At 55.4% G+C, this 20,881-nt stretch overlaps 1 protein-coding gene across 5 annotated transcripts; it reads left to right on the top strand.

Moving 5' to 3' along the window:
- The first annotated feature begins 44 nt into the window (after positions 1–44).
- Sparc (secreted protein acidic and cysteine rich) lies at positions 45–19,973 on the top strand. 5 transcript variants are annotated; one of them, XM_010639704.3, is made up of 10 exons: positions 45–134; positions 9,493–9,562; positions 11,128–11,193; positions 12,072–12,159; positions 13,503–13,627; positions 15,438–15,558; positions 16,950–17,083; positions 17,609–17,757; positions 18,409–18,557; positions 18,826–19,967. In XM_010639704.3, the coding sequence occupies exons 2-10, from the start codon at positions 9,506–9,508 to the stop codon at positions 18,852–18,854; spliced, it is 918 nt and encodes a 305-aa protein (XP_010638006.1). In that variant the 5' UTR covers positions 45–134; positions 9,493–9,505; the 3' UTR covers positions 18,855–19,967. The 5 variants fall into 5 exon arrangements, with proteins under 5 accessions (XP_010638006.1, XP_033617469.1, XP_033617468.1 ...); XM_033761578.1 differs by lacking the exon at positions 45–134 and adding an exon at positions 5,701–5,813 and having other exon boundaries at positions 18,826–19,973; XM_033761577.1 differs by lacking the exon at positions 45–134 and having other exon boundaries at positions 11,131–11,193; positions 13,506–13,627; positions 18,826–19,973.
- Positions 19,974–20,881: the final 908 nt, after the last annotated feature.

The following is a 20,881-nucleotide window of genomic DNA, read 5'->3' as shown; positions in this document are numbered from 1 at the left end:
GGGCAGGAGGGCAGACAGACCCAGCCCAGAGCTCTCTGCTCCTTCCTGTCGCCTGTTTCTAAACCCCTCCACTTTCCTGCGGACCGCCAGACCGCCCGGACCGTTCTGCCCAGCCGCCGCCTCCTTCCTCCAAGGTAGGTACAGCCGGCGTCCCCAGGAGGGAGGGCCGCTCTACATCTCCATCCCTTAGGGCTCCCCGAAGGACGTGGTCACTGACCGGCCCGCCTGTCGCCTGTTGCTTTCCAGGAGCGGCCTCACAGGAGGTCTCTTGTCCCTTAGGTCTGCAGAGAGTAATCCCACCTAGTCTCCGGGGGGATCTCAGTCTCTCCTCTCATCTCCCTGGACTCACGGGCTCCCTGACTGTCCTCTCTGCCCATTTGGGGAATGGGGCGGTCTCCTCCCCTCTGGGAACCCCATCCCTGTCACAGCTGCAGCAGGGGCTGGCCCCTGCCCGCCAGGCTGTCCTGTCCTGGGAACGAACCTTCTACACTCGGCCCAGGTCAGGCCTCTGTTTTCTAAGACAGATGATGCCCTCTGGAAGGCAGAGGGGAGGCTTTTCCCTCGCCAGTGCTCAGCCCTCGTTTTCCTCCTGCCTTCTGACTTCTCTGCACGGTGGCACAGCCAGTCTTGGGGAGACCATTCCTCCCACCCAGCTTCCTGGGGCGGTCAACACAGGAGCTCCCCAGAGAAAACTGTGGGGTGGGGGAGGGAAGACGGAGCCCTTCCAGGGCACCCCCGGGACCCTTCCACACCCGATTCAACAAAGTGCACACTCTGGGGCAGCAAGGGCATCTGTGGGGACAACTGTGGTCGTCTGCGCCAGTCTCTCCGCAGCCTCCTCCACCCTCCCTGGTTACTCTGAGGTGTGGACTGGACTCCTGTGCCCTGAAGGACACTCGGAGAGAGGGTGCCGGGATGAGTCACCAGAGTGGGAAAGAGGGAGCCAAGAGGCAGGCACTTTCTTCAGTGAAGGACCGGGTTTGCGTTAGAGATGGTCCTTTCCCCAGTAATTCGCTAGGGTTCAATTCCTGAACCCTCTGAGCGCTGGTGCTAGGCTGGAAAGGGGGGCAGGCTGTTTAGGGGTGATCTTAGGTGAGCGACACCCCGATCTTCCTCCTCCCTCTGTAAAGTAGGAGGATTGGTCTGTGGGGGTCCTGGTGTCCTCCGACGATGTTTCAAGAAGGTCTCTCAACACCATCCACAAACTTCCTGAAAACTGTGCGCGGTGAAGACAGCAACGGACACAGGGAGACAGACAGAGAGGTGTGCACCGCTCTCAGGCCTGAGATATTTCCAGAGGGACAGCTCTCCCCGGAAGTGGCTGAGGACACCCTGGGGGCATCAGTGGGGAAGGAAACAGATCTGTGTGGGCCAGGAACAAAGTCACAATGGGAGTGGCCTGGGGAGGAGAGAGTTAACCAGCGGCCGTCAGCCGCCACATCGACCCAGCGGGGCGCTGGGGGAGGGGGGCGAAGGGAGCCTGGAGAAGGGATCAACTTTTCTAACTTCCTCCAAGCCCCTCCCACCAAAGGCTCTTCTCCGCGGTGACTCGAGCTCCGAGGAATGCGGGTTGCCACGGTAACCCTTTTCAGGGTCTCCGCCGGCCGCTTGGGAGGGGCGGCTGGGAACTGGGAGGGAACCTCAGGCTCTATCCGAGCTCCCCACCTCCAAGCACGAGGACAGCGACCACCCTGGGCCCCGTCTTCCTGATCCCCACGCACCCCGGGAAGCCCGGGCCTTGGATAAACTCCCCGAAGCGGAAGAATGAAGCCGGAGGCTTTTGTTCTTCCTGCTGGGAAGCTGCGTCCAACCTCGAGCTGAGCCGGCTGCGTTCCGAGGTCTGCTAAAGAAGGCCCAGCGGCCCCTCCAGACAGGGCAGGGAGATGTGGGGTAGCGCCCAGCTAACCGCCTTGCAAACCTAGGGCTTCCTTCCTCGCGAAGCTCTTAGAACTAATCAATTCCCGGTATCCAAAGAGCCGGTGAAATCAGTTTGATTTTTTCCCCCCTCTGCTGCCTGCAACACTGTATGTGTATGTGTGTCATATAAACTTTCCTTTTTAGGGCCGGGGATTTAGCTCAGTGGTTCCGCCGCCTGCCTTGCAAACGCAAAAACCCGAGTTTGATCCCCGGTACCAAAAACAGACAAACAAAACTTTCCTTTATTAAAAGCACCAAGAAGCAAGTTTTTTAAACATCATGTTATATCATTTGAGGTTTTTGGTTTTGTTTTTGTCTTTCTTGGTACGAACTCAGGACTTTGGACTTGGGAGGCACAGTGCCACTGAGCTACATCCCTGGCCCTGTTGGTTTTGTTTTCAAGACAGGGTCTTGCTGTATAGTTCATGCTAGCCTCGAACTCACTATGTAGCCCAGACTGGCCCTGAACTCAAGGAGATCCTCCTGCCTCAGCCTCCCATGTACTGGGATTACAGGCGTGCACCACCATACCTGGTTTAAATTCATTCTGATTTGCAGAACTCCTCGTGTATTTCCCTCTAGTATCTTGTAGAAAGAACTTTGGCTGCGGGTATGAACAGAAGTGTGTGACCTTGGGAAAGGCGCTGCCCTTCTCTGGGCTCACTTTCCCCGTCTGTTAAAGGGGAGGCCTAAGGGTGGTCTGCACACACTCTTCCAGCCCTGCAGGCCTGCGACCCTAGAACCTAGAGGCTGCTTTCTCAGGAAGGGAAAATAACTCCCTTGAGTCCCCTAGGCAGCTGGTGATGGAGCAGTCCCACCTCCAGGCAGGGGTTGGAGCCCTGCCCTGTTTCCCCACCCCCCAGCTGGGTCTGGAGCAGGCCCCACTCCGGTCCTCCTTGGGGCTCCCGTCCTGTGGGTATCACGTGACTGGCAGCACTTCCTCTCCCCTCTTCAGGGCTCTGTCCCAGCCCCATGGCAACGCCATCATCCCCCAAGGCCCAGCAAATGTGGCTGATAAGGGGCTCATTTGCTGGCCGCAAGCTCCCTCCCTGACCTCCATCATCATGGGAGAGACGGAGGTTTCCTGACGGCCCCGGGGATCGGGGAAGCCACCTCTTCTTGACATTCAGAGCCTGGGTCCTCCCCGCCTTCCCAGCCTCAAGCGTGAAGCCAGCACCAGCAAGTAGGGACTTGACGGAATGATTCAGAAGAGCGGTCTCCTCCCTGGCTGGGGACCGCTCTGCCCTCGCCAGTCAAGCCTCATACCGCGATGTGGCCGGGGAGGGGTACGCACAGCGACAGCGGGGTCTTTTCAGAGACTGGTGTTAACCCCGCTCACCTAGGAATCCATCCAGGCCACCCAGTGCCGGCCATGGCATTAGGATCCAGGCTATCGGATGACTGGAAAAAGCAAGGCAGGCACCTAGCAGTTCTGAAGTCTGGAGCTCAGTTCAGACACCAGCTGGCTGTGTGACCTGGAGCGGGTTATTATCCCTCTCTGAGCTCTGAGTTCGTTGTCTCTAAAATAACGGGCCTGGCAGCGCCAATTCCTTGGGAGTGGCTGGCAGACCGCGGTGGGGATTCTGATGCCACTCCACAGTTCGGGGGGGAAGGGGGAAGAGGAGGCGTAGGCGCCAAGTGTCTGCTGTCTGGATGCTCCGGTTCTTCCCTGCCACGCAGCCCATTTCTTATTCCCTCCAATTGTGGTCACCCTGACGTGGCAGTGGCCCCTAGAGGGCGCCAAGGAGGCCGTCCGCAGCCAGGCACCCAGTTAGCCGCAGTGACACGTGGCATCTCGGGAGAATTTATGGCATCTCAGACAGCTGATTCCAGTCTCAGACTCTGGAGCTGCGCCCCCAGTCCCCACAGGGCCTCTGCTTGGTGTTCGCATTTCGCTTTGCTCTTCTTCCCTCCCAGCAAGAAATGTTAGAAGTCGGGGAGTCAAGGCAAAAGTTGGGAGAGGCGACTCTTCAAACCCCTTCTGCCTCAGCTGACTCAGGATATAAGAGCGAGCCTGCAATCCCAGCACATAGAGGGCTGAGGCAGGAGGATCACAAGTTCTAGGCCAGGTAGGGTGACACAGTGAGTTGACAGGGACCTTAAGAACGACTGTGCCTGAGTTTCCAGCTGTTTCTAGAAGAACCTAGAGACGTTCCAGGTGCCTCAGGTTCCATGTATGTAGAACTCCCAGCCCCCAACGCTACTTTTGTTTCGTGTTGTGTTTGTTTGCTTGTTTTGACACAGTCTCCCCGTGTAGCCCAGGCTGGCCTGGCACTAGTGATCCTCCTGCCTCAGCCCCCGCCGTACTGGGATCACAGAAGTGCACCACCATGCCCAACTGTACCTACTTTTGCTTTTTTAATTTCAAGCTTGTTTATTGAACATTGCCGTGTTTATACCAGCGCGGGTGACTTCAGCTGTGGGAGGCTTGAGAGAGGAATGTCTGCCTTATGTAACTGAAGGGTAGCACAGCCTCCCCATTGTACAGGCAGCCGGGGGAGCGGAGGTTCCCTCGGTGTCTGGGGGCAGTGCTGACTGGCTCCAGGACGTGGCGTCAGGACCCCTGACTGCCGTGTCATAAGTGGCCTTGGATGTCTGTGTTGGACCCGGGGAGTGTTGTCACGCGGGCCACACTGGCTGCACCTGACCCCTGTGGGACCCCTGCCCATTCCCCCCGTGCTAACCCTGGCTCCTGCAGTCCTGGCTCCTGGCACATGGCTTCCTGCATGCTTGTTTTCCTCCTTCTGGGCTTGTTTACCAGTAGTGTGGAGTTTTGGAACCTTGTTTCCAGGGCAAGCTGTGGGAGGGAGACACTTGACTTGCGTCAGCACTCAGCACCTCACTGAGAAGCCAGCCGCTGGGCTGGGCCGGCCCGGCTGGCCTCCCTGAAGGCATCGGGGCAGTGCCCTCTTTGGTCCACCCCTCACCCCCTTCCCCTAGGCCTGCAGTCAAAACCCTGGGATTTCGTCCTCGATTCTTAAAAGGGATGGGGGCTGGGACACTTGGGGTTCTAAGATGTTCTTCTGATGCATTGCTTCCCTTACCTCTCCACTTGTCTTCCCTCCTGTAAATCACCAGCGAGCCTTTCAGGGTGGCTGTTCTTTCCATTTTACAGCTGGAGGAGCCTCACGGAGCAAAGTCAGTTTCTGAAGGTCACGCAAGGTGGCAGGGACAGTGAGCTCCCTTTAATGCTACACTGTCGTTATAACCATCTGTCTGCTTCGGTAGCCATCTGGCTGTGCGTGGCTATTTGGATTTGAATGAATTAAAATGAAACAGTTAAAAAAACCCATTCTTCTGGCAACATTTCAAGGGTCCTGCAGTCGTATGTGGCCAGTGGCTGCCATGTTGGACTCGGGGGACCTAGAATATGAAGAACCCTTCGGACTGCATATTCCTCCATAGCCGCTTCCACTGCAGTTAACAATCGTAACAGATTCTGTGCTTCACGTCTGAAAGTATCGTTCGTTCTTTTATTTTTTTCTGAGTTGCGTAGACCGAAATTCTGTGATTCTGAGAGTCCTCCGTTCTGACCCGCAGTGGCTTTTCAGTGTCCCAGGAGAGCCCAAAGGAGGCCCTTTATGATTCGAGGGCCTGGCTGTACTTTTCCATCCCGGGAGTCCTTCTAAAGGGTGAGAAGTGACCTCCGGCTTGGGTCCTGCTGGCAGCCAAGTACGGGTTTTCAGCAGTCTCCAGAGCAAATAAAGGCGAGGAAGGCACTCGGTGTACGGGGCAGAAGCTGCGGGGGTGCGGTGTCTGCATGTCATGGCCACCAAGCCAAAGGAAACACCCCCTCCCAGGGCATTTTCCTCCAGCACTGTGGGCCAGCGCAGGCCGCCTGGGCTCATTAGGTGACCTCCTGCGAGGGAGTGGACGCCAAGGGCAACAACACACAGGTGAGGAACACGCCGGCACGCAGGGTGGACGCCAGGTCCTCACCGAGCGGGGCCCCTGCAGGCGGGCGTTGGCTGTCACTCATTCCTCTCTGGGCGCCGTCTCCTGGTCAGTGCTGTCAGACCTCAGTGGGGCGCCGGGTCAGGAAGCCTCTCTGGATGAATAAATACATGCACGGCCGTCCAACGCGAGGCACGAGGGGGGTTCGCACGTGCTACTGGTTTGTATGGAGGGGTTGGCACGGTCCCTGGACGCGCTAGGTCTAGGTCTGGTGCCCAGAAGACCACAGCTGGGAGTCCCGATGCTGGCTTTTGGCCCTGTGCTGCCTAGCTGGGGGCGACTGTTGCACCCCACCGGCTGTACAGGTTGGATGGTCCCAGCTGCTTTGGCCAGTAGTGTTTTAGGGAACATCGGAGAGGTATCTGGTGGGTATGCGGGAATATAGCGGGGAATGTCCAGGACGGCCCAGCAGCTTCCCTTCCCTCTCTGCCTAGCACCTGAGGACAAGCATTCTGAATTGGTGGTGTGGCACTGGGCGGATAATGAACTACAGAAAGCAGCTCCTTCTCTAAGACACTGCATTCTGTTCTTTTTTGGGGTTTTTTTTGGGACAGAGTCTCACTATGTCGTTGAGACTGACCTGGAACTCACTATGTAGCCCAGGCTGGTCTCGAAGTCACAGCGATCCTCCTGCCTCAGCCTCCTGAATGCAGGGATTACAAGCGTGTGCCACCACGCCCGGCTGTGCGTTTTGCTCTTAACATTCCCTCACCCACCCCTTTCTGAGCATGGCCCCCTCGAGGGGAGGCAGTTGGGGTGGAGGGGCCTGGGCACTACCTGTCTGTGGGCAAGTGCTTCTGCGCTCTGCCTCACAGCCCTCACAGGAAGGTGGGACTTGGACCCGCCTTTCCGGGTCATGGCTTCTTCCGCTCAGATGAGAGACACAGATGTGGGGAGTGTCTGTCTTGCCTGCTCCCTAAACTGAAGCTTATTCTGTTTCCAGTCTGCCTGGGCTCTCCCTCCACTGATGTAACTTCTCTGCCACTGTGTCCCAGACAAGGGACTTTCCCCCACCACCTGCTGTTTCTCTTGAATGATCGCGACTGGTCCCGAAGCCACAGCGATCCTCCTGCCTCAGCCTCCTGAATGCAGGGATTACAAGCGTGTGCCACCACGCCCGGCTGTGCGTTTTGCTCTTAACATTCCCTCACCCACCCCTTTCTGAGCATGGCCCCCTCGAGGGGAGGCAGTTGGGGTGGAGGGGCCTGGGCACTACCTGTCTGTGGGCAAGTGCTTCTGCGCTCTGCCTCACAGCCCTCACAGGAAGGTGGGACTTGGACCCGCCTTTCCGGGTCATGGCTTCTTCCGCTCAGATGAGAGACACAGATGTGGGGAGTGTCTGTCTTGCCTGCTCCCTAAACTGAAGCTTATTCTGTTTCCAGTCTGCCTGGGCTCTCCCTCCACTGATGTAACTTCTCTGCCACTGTGTCCCAGACAAGGGACTTTCCCCCACCACCTGCTGTTTCTCTTGGATCCTTCACAGTCTCAGACAGGTCCCTCATTGATGGTTCCTCATAGGTTCCAAAGCAGTTGTTTAGCTTGTGTCTTCCAAATGGAGAAGCGAGGAGGTGGGGGTTATTTCCACTTGAGCCTGGAGGGAGACAAGTGAGCAACTGTGTGAGACGAAGGACATTCCAGAAAGCTCTTGGACTCCTCTGGAGTCGCGGCCATCTCGGAGCAGTGCCACCTCCCGCCTCAGTTCCTTTAAGTTCCTGTTGGTTTTACTTCATTCGCCCTCCGTGAGCAGGGGCCGAGGTCTTGTGTCCCAGCTAGCCCGATAAAAGGCCGCTACTGCAGCCCACTCCCGATGTCCAAGGGAAGGTGGGGCACACCGAGGAGGGGACATGTGCCAAGATAAATGTGTTCCTGTGAGCGTTGTGGTGTTTTTTGGTGCTGAGGATTGAACTTAGGGTCCTGTGCATGCTAAGCCCGTGCTCTACTGCTGTGCTACACCTAGCGTTGCCCGTAATATTGGGAGAGCATTTGAAGGACCCAGTCAGCGCCTGTAAAGTCACCTAGTCCGACCCTCTCAATCGACATGGGGAACCAACATACAGTATTTAGTCACTGAGACTTTAATGAGGGGAACAAGAACCCCTAACATTGAATCCCCAGCCCAGTGCTTTTTTCCTTGATGCCTCTGTGCTTGGCTAGCTGCAAAGTCTTGGAAGGAACCAGGGACGATGAGCCTGATGTGGAAGTTTTGGGGGACAAAAGAGAAGACACTGTGCCTGCTGTCTTTGACAGAAAGTGGGGCAGGAGGAGTAGGCTTGCTCTAGGTGACTGAAGAAAGAGAAAGAACATAGACGAGACATTTGAGAGGCCTGTTTGGATCCATGTAAGGAAGAGCTCGCGAAAGCTATCTGGAAGCGGAAGTCTGTTCAGTCAGCGTGAGCAGTAAAATGCCTGCCTATCTCAGCTCCTCTAGCGGGGATGCCGTGTTGGTATTGAATCATCAGAGGAGATCTGACCTAAGATCCCATACGGTCGTGAGCCTTAGAGTCTAGAGCTTGTCTGGAGATCGGGTCCAGGCGGGGGGAACCTCTTCTAGATCTCAGCCAATATCTTCTCTGCCGTGTGTTGGAAATATTCAGTAGTTTCCCCGGAGGACCCAAGAAGTGCTGTCCCTTCTGGGTAGAGTGGAGAAAGAAATGGCCATGCACAAATTTCCACAGTCACACGCCAAGACTGTTGTTGAAGTGTGGATCTCATTGGCTCAAACTGCCAAGAGGTTGCTGACTGATTCCCTTCTCCCTCTATAGAGGGAGTGGGGAGAACGGCAGGGGAGGAGGAAGAGAGTTAGAGAGTAGGGAAAAATAACCTTCGAACACGAAGGATCCAAGAGCTCTTAATTAAGCATTGCCCGAATTTGATTTATTTGCCCATTACTTTCCCTGAATCACTTTTTTCCCCCCAGTACCAGGGATCGAACTCCAAACCCTGTGGCTGTGAGGCAGGCTCAGTGCCACTGAACTAAATCCCAAGCCCTAACTGAATCACTTTTTAAAAACCTAAATAAATGTATTTAGAAAGAAGAATTAACCCAGAATTGGTAGCACATACCTCACTTGGGGAGTGCGGCACAGCAGGATTGCGAGTTTGAGCCCAGTCTGGGCAACAGAGCTATTTAATGCAACTCTGTCTCAAAATTTTAAAAAAGGAGGATGGGGCTTGGGGAGGTAGCTCAGTGTGAATGTCCTATGTTCAATCCCTACTACCGGGAAATAAATTTTAAAAAATTAAAAAAAAATTTTTTCTATTGTTACTATAAGCGGAAAACTCTGCACCTTGTGCTAAATAGAAGGAAACTGTAAAAATGAACACAAAGAAAACAAAACGGCTTCATTCAGCTGCAGCTGGATCCAGTTTCCTGCAGCAGCCTGAGCCGGAGGGCTGCTCTCTCTGTTAGGGAGGAGGACATGAGGGCAGCACCGCTAGCCCTGAGCAGGCACTTTCTCCTCATATAGTCAGATTTGAGCAAACATCGAGTGGAAACACTTCCTCTCCTGTCTTTCCCCGTGGCTGGACAGGTGCCCTCCAAAATCACCCTGTGAGCCTCAGGAGCTCGGAAGGGACCCTGCAGGAAGCCTCCCTCACCGTCTCCATCTCTCCTCCCTACAGGGTTCCCAGCACCATGAGGGCCTGGATCTTCTTCTTCCTTTGCCTGGCCGGAAGGGCCTTGGCGGCCCCCGTAAGTACCTGGAGATCCCTGTCCTTACAAGGTCTCACCTTCTGTTGCCAGCTCTAGGGCTTCTGAATCTGCCAACCCTGGGTGCTGAGAGGGGACAGGAATTTCCCCATCTCGAATTAGTTATCTTTTTTTTTTTTTTTAAATGAATAGTTCTTCTTAAGCCAATAAGATCAGGAGAAAATTTGGAATAAGGTCCACTGGGCAGAAGTTCCAGAGAAGACTGGAAAAGGAACTTTGTAGCAGTCAGACCTTCCAGCGATGCACTAGGAAGTGGCCTCTTTGTCCTGTGAGGAAATCAAGAAGAGGTCAGGGATGGGGGGAGGCAGGTGGGAAGGGTCTTGGAAGAGAATCCAGCCCCACAGAGCGGAGGGGTTAGACTGCGTGACATGATTTGGTTTGCAAGCAAGAGACTCCAGTCTGACCTTGCTGGGTGGCAGGGTGGAGATGCAGGCATAATTTGTAACAGCAAAGACTCTTGGGACCACTGGAAAAGGGCAGCTGCTGGATCTGGGCAGGAACAGCTACTGGGCTGTCCCTGAAGTGCTGCCGCCCAAATGAATCAGCTTCAGCAGTTTTCATATCTTGAGAAAATGTGCCAAGAAGATTAAAAAAAAATTAAAGAGCGCCAGACTGGCCGAGTGCAGGTCCTTGACCTGCTTGTTGGCCTGGGGAGAATGAGGCACCCACCCCCATGGACAGACAGACTGGGGCCCGTCACTCCCAGGGGGGTGTTCAGCAGCACAGGATGGCTAACTAAAGCCAGTCTGCAGGCCGAGCCCAGGAGTGGAGGAGGCAGACGGGGCAGACACCCCCAGGGGCTTCTTTCAACCTGGGATTCCCTCCTCGTCCTTTTCCTGGGAGGCGGGTGGCAGACCCAGGCTGTCTTCCTCAGACTGGCAGATTTCAACAAAAGATTTGGCAAGGTTGGCCTTAACGTTAGGAGCAGCCCCTGCTGACTCGCATCTTTCTACTCTTAAGTTGAAACGGCGCACGGAACTGGCTAATGGGAAGAATAATCATTGTGTCACACTATGGGGAGGACTCAGCATTGATTAAAGCCACAGTTCATCCCCTCTGGCTGTCAGTGCTCCCGTCAGTACGAAGTGGGGGGTGATCTGAAGCGGTGGTTTTCAGACTTACAGGTGTTCGAAAAAGTAGGCGTGCTTTGCGGGCTAAACCGTAGACGGGCTGCCTAGATTCTAACATCGCAGACCTTCGAGAGAACTAGAAAGGGCAGCTCCAGGGGTCCGGGGAGCTGTAGCTATTGGACAGGCTCTGACGTGTCATCTGAATGAACCTGTGCCAAAGGTGTTCGTATCCCGAGACCACGCCTATAGAAAATATATAAAATAGCGAATATATGTATATCAAACATTGAAAAGCGGAGCTGCTCCAGGCTCCCTGGCTTCTTGGCCCAGTTCCCAGCATGGCGGTCCCTGGGGTGCAGCCTTGGGAATTTCCAGCCGGCTGCTCTCCCGTGCCCCCCACGCCCCCAGCGTGTGTCGCAGCTCAGGGTCATTTTAGAGGTGAATCTGACCTCGCTGCACCCCGCTGTCTCTTTCCAGCAGCAGCAGGAAGCCCTACCTGATGAGACGGAGGTGGTAGAGGAAACCGTGGCCGAGGTGGCGGAGGTAGGTGATGTGGAAAGTGGAAGGAGGCCCAGCCCCGTCCCCTCTGCACTCGTCCCTTCCCTGGTCGATCCAGACAGGTCTTGTGGGCATTTACCTGGGGTGTTTGCTCGTGTGCACACACGTGCCCCTGGAAATCCCAAGTACCCCCCCACACACACACACCTACTGCTGTGTCTCAGACCTTAAACAGAACGCTGCGGTCAGAGCTGTCCTTTCAGATACTTTATTTTTCATTTTTTCTTTCAAGATCACCCCAAATTTCTCCTTATAGAAAACATAAGAAAGGGTTCTGCTTAGGTTGCACAGCACGGGTAGAGGCCTTGGGACCTTTTTCTGGCCCCCCTCCCCTCCTCTTTTCTTTTTTTTTCTCTTTTGAAGTAGAGGAGATTGAAGCCAGGCAGGGCTTTTGCACTGAGCTATATCCCCAGCCCTTTTCAAATGTTTCCTTATTTTGAGACACAGTCTTGCCAAGCTGCCCAGACTGGGCTCTGACATCCTGCCTCAGCTTCTCAGCATGCTGGAATTACAGGCGGGTACCGTGCCTGGCTTTGTCATCCTTTCTTGCCCTGAGATCTTTGGTGCCCTCCAGGGCATCTCAAGAGAATTCCAAGGCACTATTAACACTTAATAGAAGGTTAATACTAAATTCACTTTGTAAATTAATTAAAAGATGAACAACAATAAATATAGGATGAAATCTAAAGTCTCCAGCTTGGCTTTTGCTCTGTGACCTGGGCCTTGCCCACGTTTCCATCTTGTCCCTCACCGTTTCTTAGTTGTACCTGAACGTTCAGGAGGAGCCCCTCTCCCTCGGTCCCTTCTGCAGGTCTGGGAAAGAGGCAGGGAGCCCTGGACTCATTCTTTTTCTTCTGTTTCAGGTCCCTGTGGGTGCCAACCCTGTCCAGGTAGAAGTTGGAGAATTTGAAGACGGCACTGAGGAAACCGTCGAGGAGGTGGTGGCTGAAAGTAGGTCCCTTCCTGTGACTGTGACTCTCGGCTGCCTAGGCTGGGGCCTGACGAGGCCTCTGAGGTTCCTGCCCATGGAAGTATAGGGTGGGCCGCTCAGGGGCTGTGGGGAGAGGCTGCTCTGACTGGGAGGCTAGGAATGCTCTCGGGCACGCAGTCCCTGGAAAAGATCCATTTATAGCCAGGGCCTCCGTACTGTGAGTGGCCAGAAAGGAAGTCCCTGGGCTGGACATGTCCTTCTCCCCTGCCGCTCTTGGCCCTGCTCACAGACGAGTTCCACATTCCCGCCGGGGTCACTGGTCACAGCTGGTCACAGAGCTCTCCCGTGGCCTCTGGCTCAGTCCTTAGAAGCATCTCTGGGGACAGAGGTCAGGAGTTTCCATGCTCTTGCACTTAGCTGAGCTAGACTCAGCCCAGGAACGAAGGCTGTGGGGAAATCAAACCTGACGTAACTCACAGCGCCGCCCGTGGAGGTGGTGTCACAGGGAGAGGCGGTCAGGCATGGCATCTGTACCAAGGTGTGGAGAGCGAGGCTCTGCAGGCAAACTGACCAAGGTCTGCACCCGGCTTCTCTGGGGCAGCTTGTGCAGCTGCTCTGAGCGTAGGTCTCCCCACCTCAAACTGAGAAGGATGGAATGGCAGATGCTTGCCCCAGGGGCCTTGGGAGGGCTGCAAGACAAAGGGACTAGGTGCCTGCAGAGCAGGTCTTAGTACAGGACACTTACAGGATCCAGAGCCGAGCGTCAGGAGGAAACACCAACGCGAGCCCGGTCCCCAGGGGTAACTCAGGGGCGTCCGTACCGGGCTTGGCACAGGAGTGCTTTGTTCGAGGAGAGTCACATTCCCTCCCCGCTCCACTCCCACCCCATCCGGTGTTTACCAGGCACAGCTGGGATCTGTTGTCCGGGGTGGGCCCCAGGCTGCTCTTCCTTTTCCTCTGGGGACCCTCGAGTGTGTTTTGTTGGACTCGCAGCTCCCCGGAGCTATGACAACAGCCAACTTTCTGAGCCACTCTAGAAAGTCTGCTCAAGATTCCAGAAATGCGGCCCTGAATGGCTCACCTGAGAAGGGAGAAAATGTCCCCGGGGCATCCATGCGATGGCATCTGGGATTTCTGGGTCCCAGACCGAGCTTCTAGCTCTGCACAAATGCCGGGTCCTGACCTTAGCTTGAACTCTAATCCTAGACTGAGTCAACTGCCCCCCCAAAATGCTGATTGCTAGGCTCAGTGGGAGTGCAGGGGGGATGGCCAGACCCCAGAGGGGGGCTCCAGCCGAGGCTGCTGGGCCAGCTTGAGCGGCTGTGCTGGCCTGGGTGTGCTAACCCTGTGCCCTGTGACTCAGCAGACCCTTGCCAGAACCACCACTGCAAGCACGGCAAGGTGTGCGAGCTGGATGAGAACAACACCCCCATGTGCGTGTGCCAGGACCCCACCACCTGCCCCGCCCCCGCCGGCGAGTTTGAGAAGGTGAGAGCTCTGACGAGGTCGCCAGCCTATGGCGTGTGAACAGCAGGGGGCGCACAGCCCTCCGTCGGCACGCGATCCGAGGCTACAAGCTGTTTCTTCTAAACTAAAACCTCATTGTTCGGGTTTACCTGAAGCGTTGGTGCTTTGTGATAAATAAGTGGGCTTCGGGTTGCAGTTTGGTTCCTCGACTCGAAAGGGTTCTCCTTCCCTGGGCTGAGGGACTGGGGCCTTAAGAGTACAGTGTGTCTGCCCAGATCACTATGGGTTCGGTGGCTCTTCGGGGCAACTCCAGGCTCAGCAGTTCCCTTGCTAGACCCAGTCACAGCAGAAAAGTGGTGCCGAGAAAGACGAGGCTCTGCCTGACTCTGTCTCTCAGCCACCCACGAGACTGGAAGAGGAACTGTTAGGTTCCAAGCTCTACGCTGGACTCTGGCTCTTGGGACTCTAGAATTCCCGGCTCTGTGCCAGACTCACTACATTGTCATCTGAGACTCCGTTCTCTGGAGTTTAGCAGGGTATGACGTCCAAAACTGAGGGTTCTGGCTCAGATTGAGGGTTCCCTTCAAACCTCTTCTCCGTCGCTGGTTAGCTGTACAATCTTAGCTAGGTGCCTGACTTTCCAGGTGTCAATTTTCTCATGTCCAAAGAGGCGGTAAAAATAGTCCTTAAATGCTAGGACTGTTGTGGGGATTTGTTAATACCTGTTACCTAATGAGTACCAATAAGTGCCACATGTTTTCAAATTATCTCTCATATGTGTCTATCCTGTCTCCAGTATCTGCCCATCCACCCACCCATCCAATCATCCAACTGAAGTAGATACTTTCTGTATACCCGCTCATGTCAACCACTGTGCCCAATTAGGGCAGCAAATCTGGTACCCGCCTCCTTCCCACAGCCTCCCATTCAGTGTCTTCCTCAATCTCTCCGCAAGATAAGAGCTCCTGGGTTCCAAATTTCTGCATCATTTGTTGTTAACTCTCCCCTCCCGTGACTCCCACCTCTGTATCCTGGTCACCAGTATCCAGCGATTTTCCCTTTGCAGTGATGCGTGAGTATCACTAAATAAATACGAGCTGGGACTCCAAGGACTCTAAGTGCAGCTGTACTCAGAGCTAAGTTCTGCACCCTTCGTAAGGATACATAGCCGGATCCCAAGGGGAAGATGCACTGGCGGATTCCGAGCAATCTCTGCTTGTTCCCTCCCTCCCTTGAGTGGAAGTCGCACAGACCTCCCTCTCACCTCAGCTACACGCCCTGGTGTGTCTGCCCAGGTGTGTCTGCCCAGGTGTGTCTGCCCAGAGAAGCCCACAAGACCCAGGCCCCGGAGTTTTCCCTGGGCCCTGCAGGTGCCAAGGCCCCAGCCTCTCGGAAGGAAAGCAGGCAGTCAGCACAAAACATGGCGTTGTCACTGTGCAGGGCCTCCTGTCCAGCCAAGTCCCCGGACCCAGCCGAGGGGGACACGCTGCCCTTCCCAAGGGTGACGGCCCCAGGCCTGCGGTGCTGTTTTTTGTCCCCCTTGTCTTTTCCTGTCCCCGCCTTGAACTCCCTGTCCACATGTCTCCCACATCCGCCCTCCACTCGGTTGTGCCTTTGTTCTGAGAGCCTCTGGGGCTCTCGGCACGGGCTGGACACTGGCCCGGAGCTCAGAGTGGATCCTTGTCCCAGCCACGCCAGGAACTCACCGTGGGACTGGGGGGAAGTTGCCGTCCTTGCTTGGCCTTCAGTGTCCCCGTCTTTGAAGTGGGCAGGGATGGGGCACAGCAGGAGGCTCTGGGAATCAAGGTGGGCACCCTCTGCTTGGCCACAGGTGTGCAGCAATGACAACAAGACCTTCGACTCTTCCTGCCACTTCTTTGCCACCAAGTGCACCCTGGAGGGCACCAAGAAGGGCCACAAACTCCACCTGGACTACATCGGGCCTTGCAAATGTGAGTCTGGCCTCTGGCCTCTCCAGCCTCTCAGCAGCTCTGCCACCCGGTGCTGTGTGATCTTGGGCCAATGTCTCCCCCTCTCTGAGTTTCCAGGTTCCAGTTTGCAAGGGGAAATGATTATCTATGAGTAGGTTCAGGACATAAGATAGGATTCAGCAACTGGGGAAGCACAGGATCCCGGAAGATTTCTGCAGCCTCTTCATGGCTTCCAGGACCACCGCACTGCCTTTCTAACAATGCGGACGTTCTTTTCTGGTCTCCAAGTTCCCAGGCCTTCCTTGCTTCAACACTGCACGTGCTGTTCGGCCTAGGCCTTCCAAGTGTTTGAAAATATTTGAATTTGAAGGCTTTACAATCGGGACATGGTCGTCAGTTTCTCTCAGGCTGTTCCTTACTATCGCCAGCTCCTGAGGCCTTTTTCTCCATCACGGTCCTGTCCTCCTCCTCAGGGCCTACAACAGCCACACCCTCCCAGAAACCTGGGGGCCGGTGCCTGGGGGACAGGACACCAGGGCGCGGTGTGGCTCGTTGTCAGGGATCCCAGCTGGCACAGATGCCACCCTCCCTGTCATTCGTGACACCTGAGACAGCACCTACCCCCGCCCCCAAGACAGCACACCTTGTATCTCTGGGCCATTCCAACATCAGGTGGGGCTGAGGGGAGCCACTCATCTGCCTCAGGTGTGCAGGCCGCAGGACGCAAGGTCCTTGTTGGACTTAGCCTTAGTCTCCTCCTCACAGGGCCCAGGGGTGACAGGAGAAGGGCGGAGCCGGAAAGCGCTGTGCTGGAGGAGGGATGTGGCTCCTGCTGGCCTCCACAGCACATGGTCCGCTCCAACTCCTGCCCCACTGATGGTGGCCCTGACCCACAGGGGGCTTTGCATAGGTCCACAGCAGAGGGGACCGCGTCCCCTGGTGCCCCCCGCCGGCAGGCCCTTCACCCCGGATGCTTGGTGAGGCTCCGCCTGGGGGCCCCGGTACAAGTCCCTTCCCGGCACCCTGACTTCCGATGAGTGAGTGGACCTGGTCGAATCTTCCGGTGTGACATTCGGGATCCTAGGTCCCAAGGGCCAGGCCGGAGTCCTCGTCTTAGAAATTCCGGGGGTGAAGAATTCACAATTCCTCTTTTCCCGCTGCAGCTGCCAAGCTGGCCTAGGAATGGGGGTTATTCTTAGCCCCTTGGCTTCAGTCGCCTCTCAGCCTCTGTCTTCCCCAGGGTGGGCTCAGGCTCTGCCAGGGGCACCACCAGCGCTTTCACCCGGAAAGGCTCAAGGCCTGGGACGCAGCAGCCACCGATCGGACGTTCCCACCCCTGGGCGTGCAGTGGTGACGTGGCCGGGCCGGGATAGCAGGGCCTGGGCTGATCTCCACCATGTTCTGGATCCTAGACATTCCCCCCTGCCTGGATTCTGAGCTGACTGAATTCCCCCTGCGCATGCGGGACTGGCTCAAGAACGTCCTGGTGACCCTGTATGAGAGGGACGAGGACAACAACCTTCTGACCGAAAAGCAGAAGCTGAAAGTAAGCAGGTCCTTTCCAGCCAGGCCCAGGCGCCAGCACTGCCAGGGTCCCCGCCGGCCTCAGGCTGGCTGGGATCCAACCCCAGCCCTCGCCCCTTCCACACGCAGCTCCTCTCCGCCCTGAAGCCCAGCGGCTGTGACGTCCGGGAGAGTGGGAAGGGGACCCCGCTTCCTTTGTTTAGCCCGGTGATAGCACGGAGACAAAACAACCCCATAGTCTTTCTGAGTCTGGGCTGTCACACTATACCAGGCATATCGAGCACCTGGCAGTGTTGATGAAATGCAGATTCCCTGGCCTCGCTGCCGCCTTAGTGAATCAGGGAAGCTGCATTTCACACACTCCCCGGGCGATTTCAACGTGGGCGGCTCTAGAGGGCACCTTGGAGAGTATCCTGGGCCTCCACTTCTGGGAATGAAATGCCGCTCCACCCTGTCACTTCGTCTCAGCGTTTCGGAGGCAGTGGGGCCCGGCTGGCCAGGTCAGTCTCCCCCGGGCCCCAGGTCGCCAGCGTCTCTGCCCCCACAGGTGAAGAAGATCCACGAGAACGAGAAACGCTTGGAGGCCGGAGACCACCCTGTGGAGCTGCTGGCCCGGGACTTCGAGAAGAACTACAACATGTACATCTTCCCTGTGCACTGGCAGTTCGGGCAGCTGGACCAGCACCCCATTGACGGGTAGGACCCCAGGGCTTCCGGATCCCTGGAGCAGAGGGTGAGGGGTCGAGGCTGAGGCAGAAGGAACTGGTAGGCAGTGAAAGGAGGCGATGGGGCAGAGGAAGCTTTGAGGCCCTCTCAGGCCAGGGCTGAAAGCCTCCTTAGGTCTGCAAGCGCCAGAGCTTTGACACATCAGCTCCAGGGGGCTGGGGCTCAGGTGGAGCAGCCTGCAAGCTCAGGCCCTTCAGGAGCAAGTGGGAAGGCACCATCTGGCTGAGCCACCGGACCCCACAGGAATTTGCTCGCCCCCCTCCCCCACCTCATCTCAGAGCTGAGGGTGGCCTTGCTTGTGTCCCTGCTCCTTCCTGGACCTCTTTCCCCACCAGCACAGAGAAGGGAGTGTTCCTTCCAGTTTAAGTGTGGTACAGTTCCTTCCATGAGTTGGGTAGGGGTGAGAGGTCCGGAATCTAGAAAGAAAGCTGAAGCCGCTGTGTTCCCTAGAGTCCCTGGGGTGGGGTGGGGGTGGTGCCACAGGGCTGTGGCGGAGAGGGACAGACCCAGGATCTTTCCCTCCATGCCACGGGGTGGCCACACTGGCCCACTGTTCCTCTGTGTGTATTGTGGAGGGGTGGTTTTCTCACGCATGCTCACTGCCGCCTCCCCTCCCCACAGGTACCTGTCCCACACCGAGCTGGCCCCGCTGCGCGCACCCCTCATCCCCATGGAGCACTGCACCACCCGCTTTTTCGAGACCTGTGACCTGGACAATGACAAGTACATCGCCCTGGAGGAGTGGGCCGGCTGCTTCGGCATCAAGGAGCGTGAGTGGACGCCGCGGCCCAGGGTGGCCGGCCTCTGGGTGTCTGTGCGTCTGTCCCCCCTTGGCCCTGTTTGGCTGTCTCAGCCTTGATCTGTTGGGTGTCTCCTGGACCCTTTCCCTCTCCTGCCTCTGGCATTAGCCCTGTTCTGTGCCAAGCACTATTCTGGGAACTGGCAGCTGTGGAGAGGAAACAGGAAGTGGGACTTGGCCGGAGCACTGCACCCACCCAGCGCCTCATTTTAAATTTGGTCTCTTTCCTTGCTTTGCAGAGGATATCGACAAGGATCTTGTGATCTAAATCCAGCCTCCTTCCGCAGAACCGGATTCTCTCTCTTTGACCTGTTCCTTCCTGTTCCCCCCAAAGTTTAAAATGTTTGGATGGTCAGTCGTTCTGCCTGGGGATAAGGTGCTAACATAGATCTAAATGAATACATTAACGGTGCTAAACATGGAAATCGTAACAAGTCGCGACACTCTAACTCCTAACTTGACTCCGGAGGCCTCTAGCTCGCGCCTAACAGCCACACCGCTTTTCTCTTGCCATCTGCAACGCCGCCCAGGGTCTCCTGGCTGTGGTGAAAATCCACGCGCTCCATTCTGCTGCTCGCACAGCGCATCTTCAGACTTTCTGTGTCACTCTGCTAACATTCACCGAATCAGACCTCGTGTTCATTTTATGTCAGGGTTTGGGCTGCCCCGGGTCTCCCCCGGTGGCTGGGCAGAGGGAAGTAACAGACAGAAATGTGGGTGACGGTGTTTCTGGGGCAGAGGACCGGCGGTGGGAGAGATCCCTGTGGAACCGGGGAGAGGGTCCCGTTTGCCTGGGCTGTGGCTGAGAGAGGGTCTGGGGGTTCGTTCCGAAGACGCAGAGACTCGCATGCACCCCACTCCTTGCCGTTTCCGCCTGCGCTCTGCTGAGCAGTTTCTGTGTCCGTCAGGCTCTTTATTGAGATTTACGGGAGCTGCGGCTAACAGTTCTCTGCGGGATAAACGAGCGTGTGCTACAGGGTTTCTTCCCTCCTAACTTCTTTTGGAGATTTTAGGCTTCTTCTCAGGGGCTCTAGGGGCTGGGAGGCTGTTTCAGGTAGGAAAGCCAAAATTCAGAGCGAGACACAGAAAGTCGTAAAGCAGAAAAAGTGAAGTTTGGTGAACTGGTTGTTTTGTTTTGCTTTTTTTCATATTTAGAAGGCTGGCATAAGTTTTCTAGCATATTCCACCTTTTCTTTCCCCATTTCCTCTTCTGTTCATCAAGAGAAACTTCATAGTCAACCGGATGGTCGGATCTCACAGGCTGAGAACTTGTTCACCTCCAAGCATTTCATGAAAAAGCTGCTTTGTATTAATCATGCAAGCTCTCTCTCCGTGGTGGGGAGAGTTTGGCAAACCTTTCAAAATAAAAAGTAATGACTTAGAAACCGCCTTCCTGGGTGATTCTGCATGTGTCTTAGTCCTGATTACCCAGACACGCAGACACAGGGACACCTAAGACCACAGAAATGCACACAGAGTGGTGCTTTTATGCACGCACCTGCGCACACAGCCTGACACTCGGGGTGCAGGCTTCCTCGGGGTGCTCCTTCGACTAAATTTAAATTGCAAGACGTTACAGGTGCAAAGGAGGAAGAGCATAAGAGATTGTGCATGTGTATAAATAATGGCATTCTAATATTATTGTCCTAGCGTTATTGTATTAGTTACAATGTCAGTTATTCAGAGAATTCGTTTTTTTATGCTAGTTCATTACATATGTAGTATTTTCCTAGCATTATTCTAGCACCCCACAGTCCCATGTGGTAGGCACCATGTGTGTGTGACTGTTTGGATCTTTTTTTTCTTCTTCTTCTTTTTTTTTTTTTGAGACAGTTTCTCACTTTGTAGTTCAGGCTGACCTCACAGTGATCCTCCTGCCTCAGCTTCCTAAGTGCTGAGATTAAAGGCATGCGTCACCATGCCCAGCTGATCACTGTATTAAAAAAAAATTATTAGTACATGTGAGCAGTACATGATTTCATTAATCTTGGGGTGTCGGTCCATGTGCCTAACACATCTTAGTTCTTTTTTCAACCCCTTCTCCCCTTTTCACACCATCTCTTGGTCCCTTACCGAAGCTTGTCTGTCCTTCTAGCATATTTCAGGTGGATGTGCTGAGACTCCTCTTAGGAGAAATGGGACCAGAAGTGCTCAGTTACAATGGGCCACCTAGCAGGGTCTTTAGATGTCAAGCTGAGAAATCGTCTCCCCTCTCTTATATTTGAGGTTACTAAAATAACACGGTCACTGCAAGTAAGACAAAACAAAGAGAACAACAGTTGGCTTTTGTTCTCC

The sequence above is a fragment of the Fukomys damarensis genome, unplaced genomic scaffold (genome assembly GCF_012274545.1).
Source record: "Fukomys damarensis isolate Sample0158 unplaced genomic scaffold, DMR_v1.0_HiC HiC_scaffold_9, whole genome shotgun sequence".
In the NCBI taxonomy this organism is placed as follows: Eukaryota; Metazoa; Chordata; class Mammalia; order Rodentia; family Bathyergidae; genus Fukomys; species Fukomys damarensis.
This window is presented reverse-complemented; position numbering and strand designations above follow the sequence as displayed.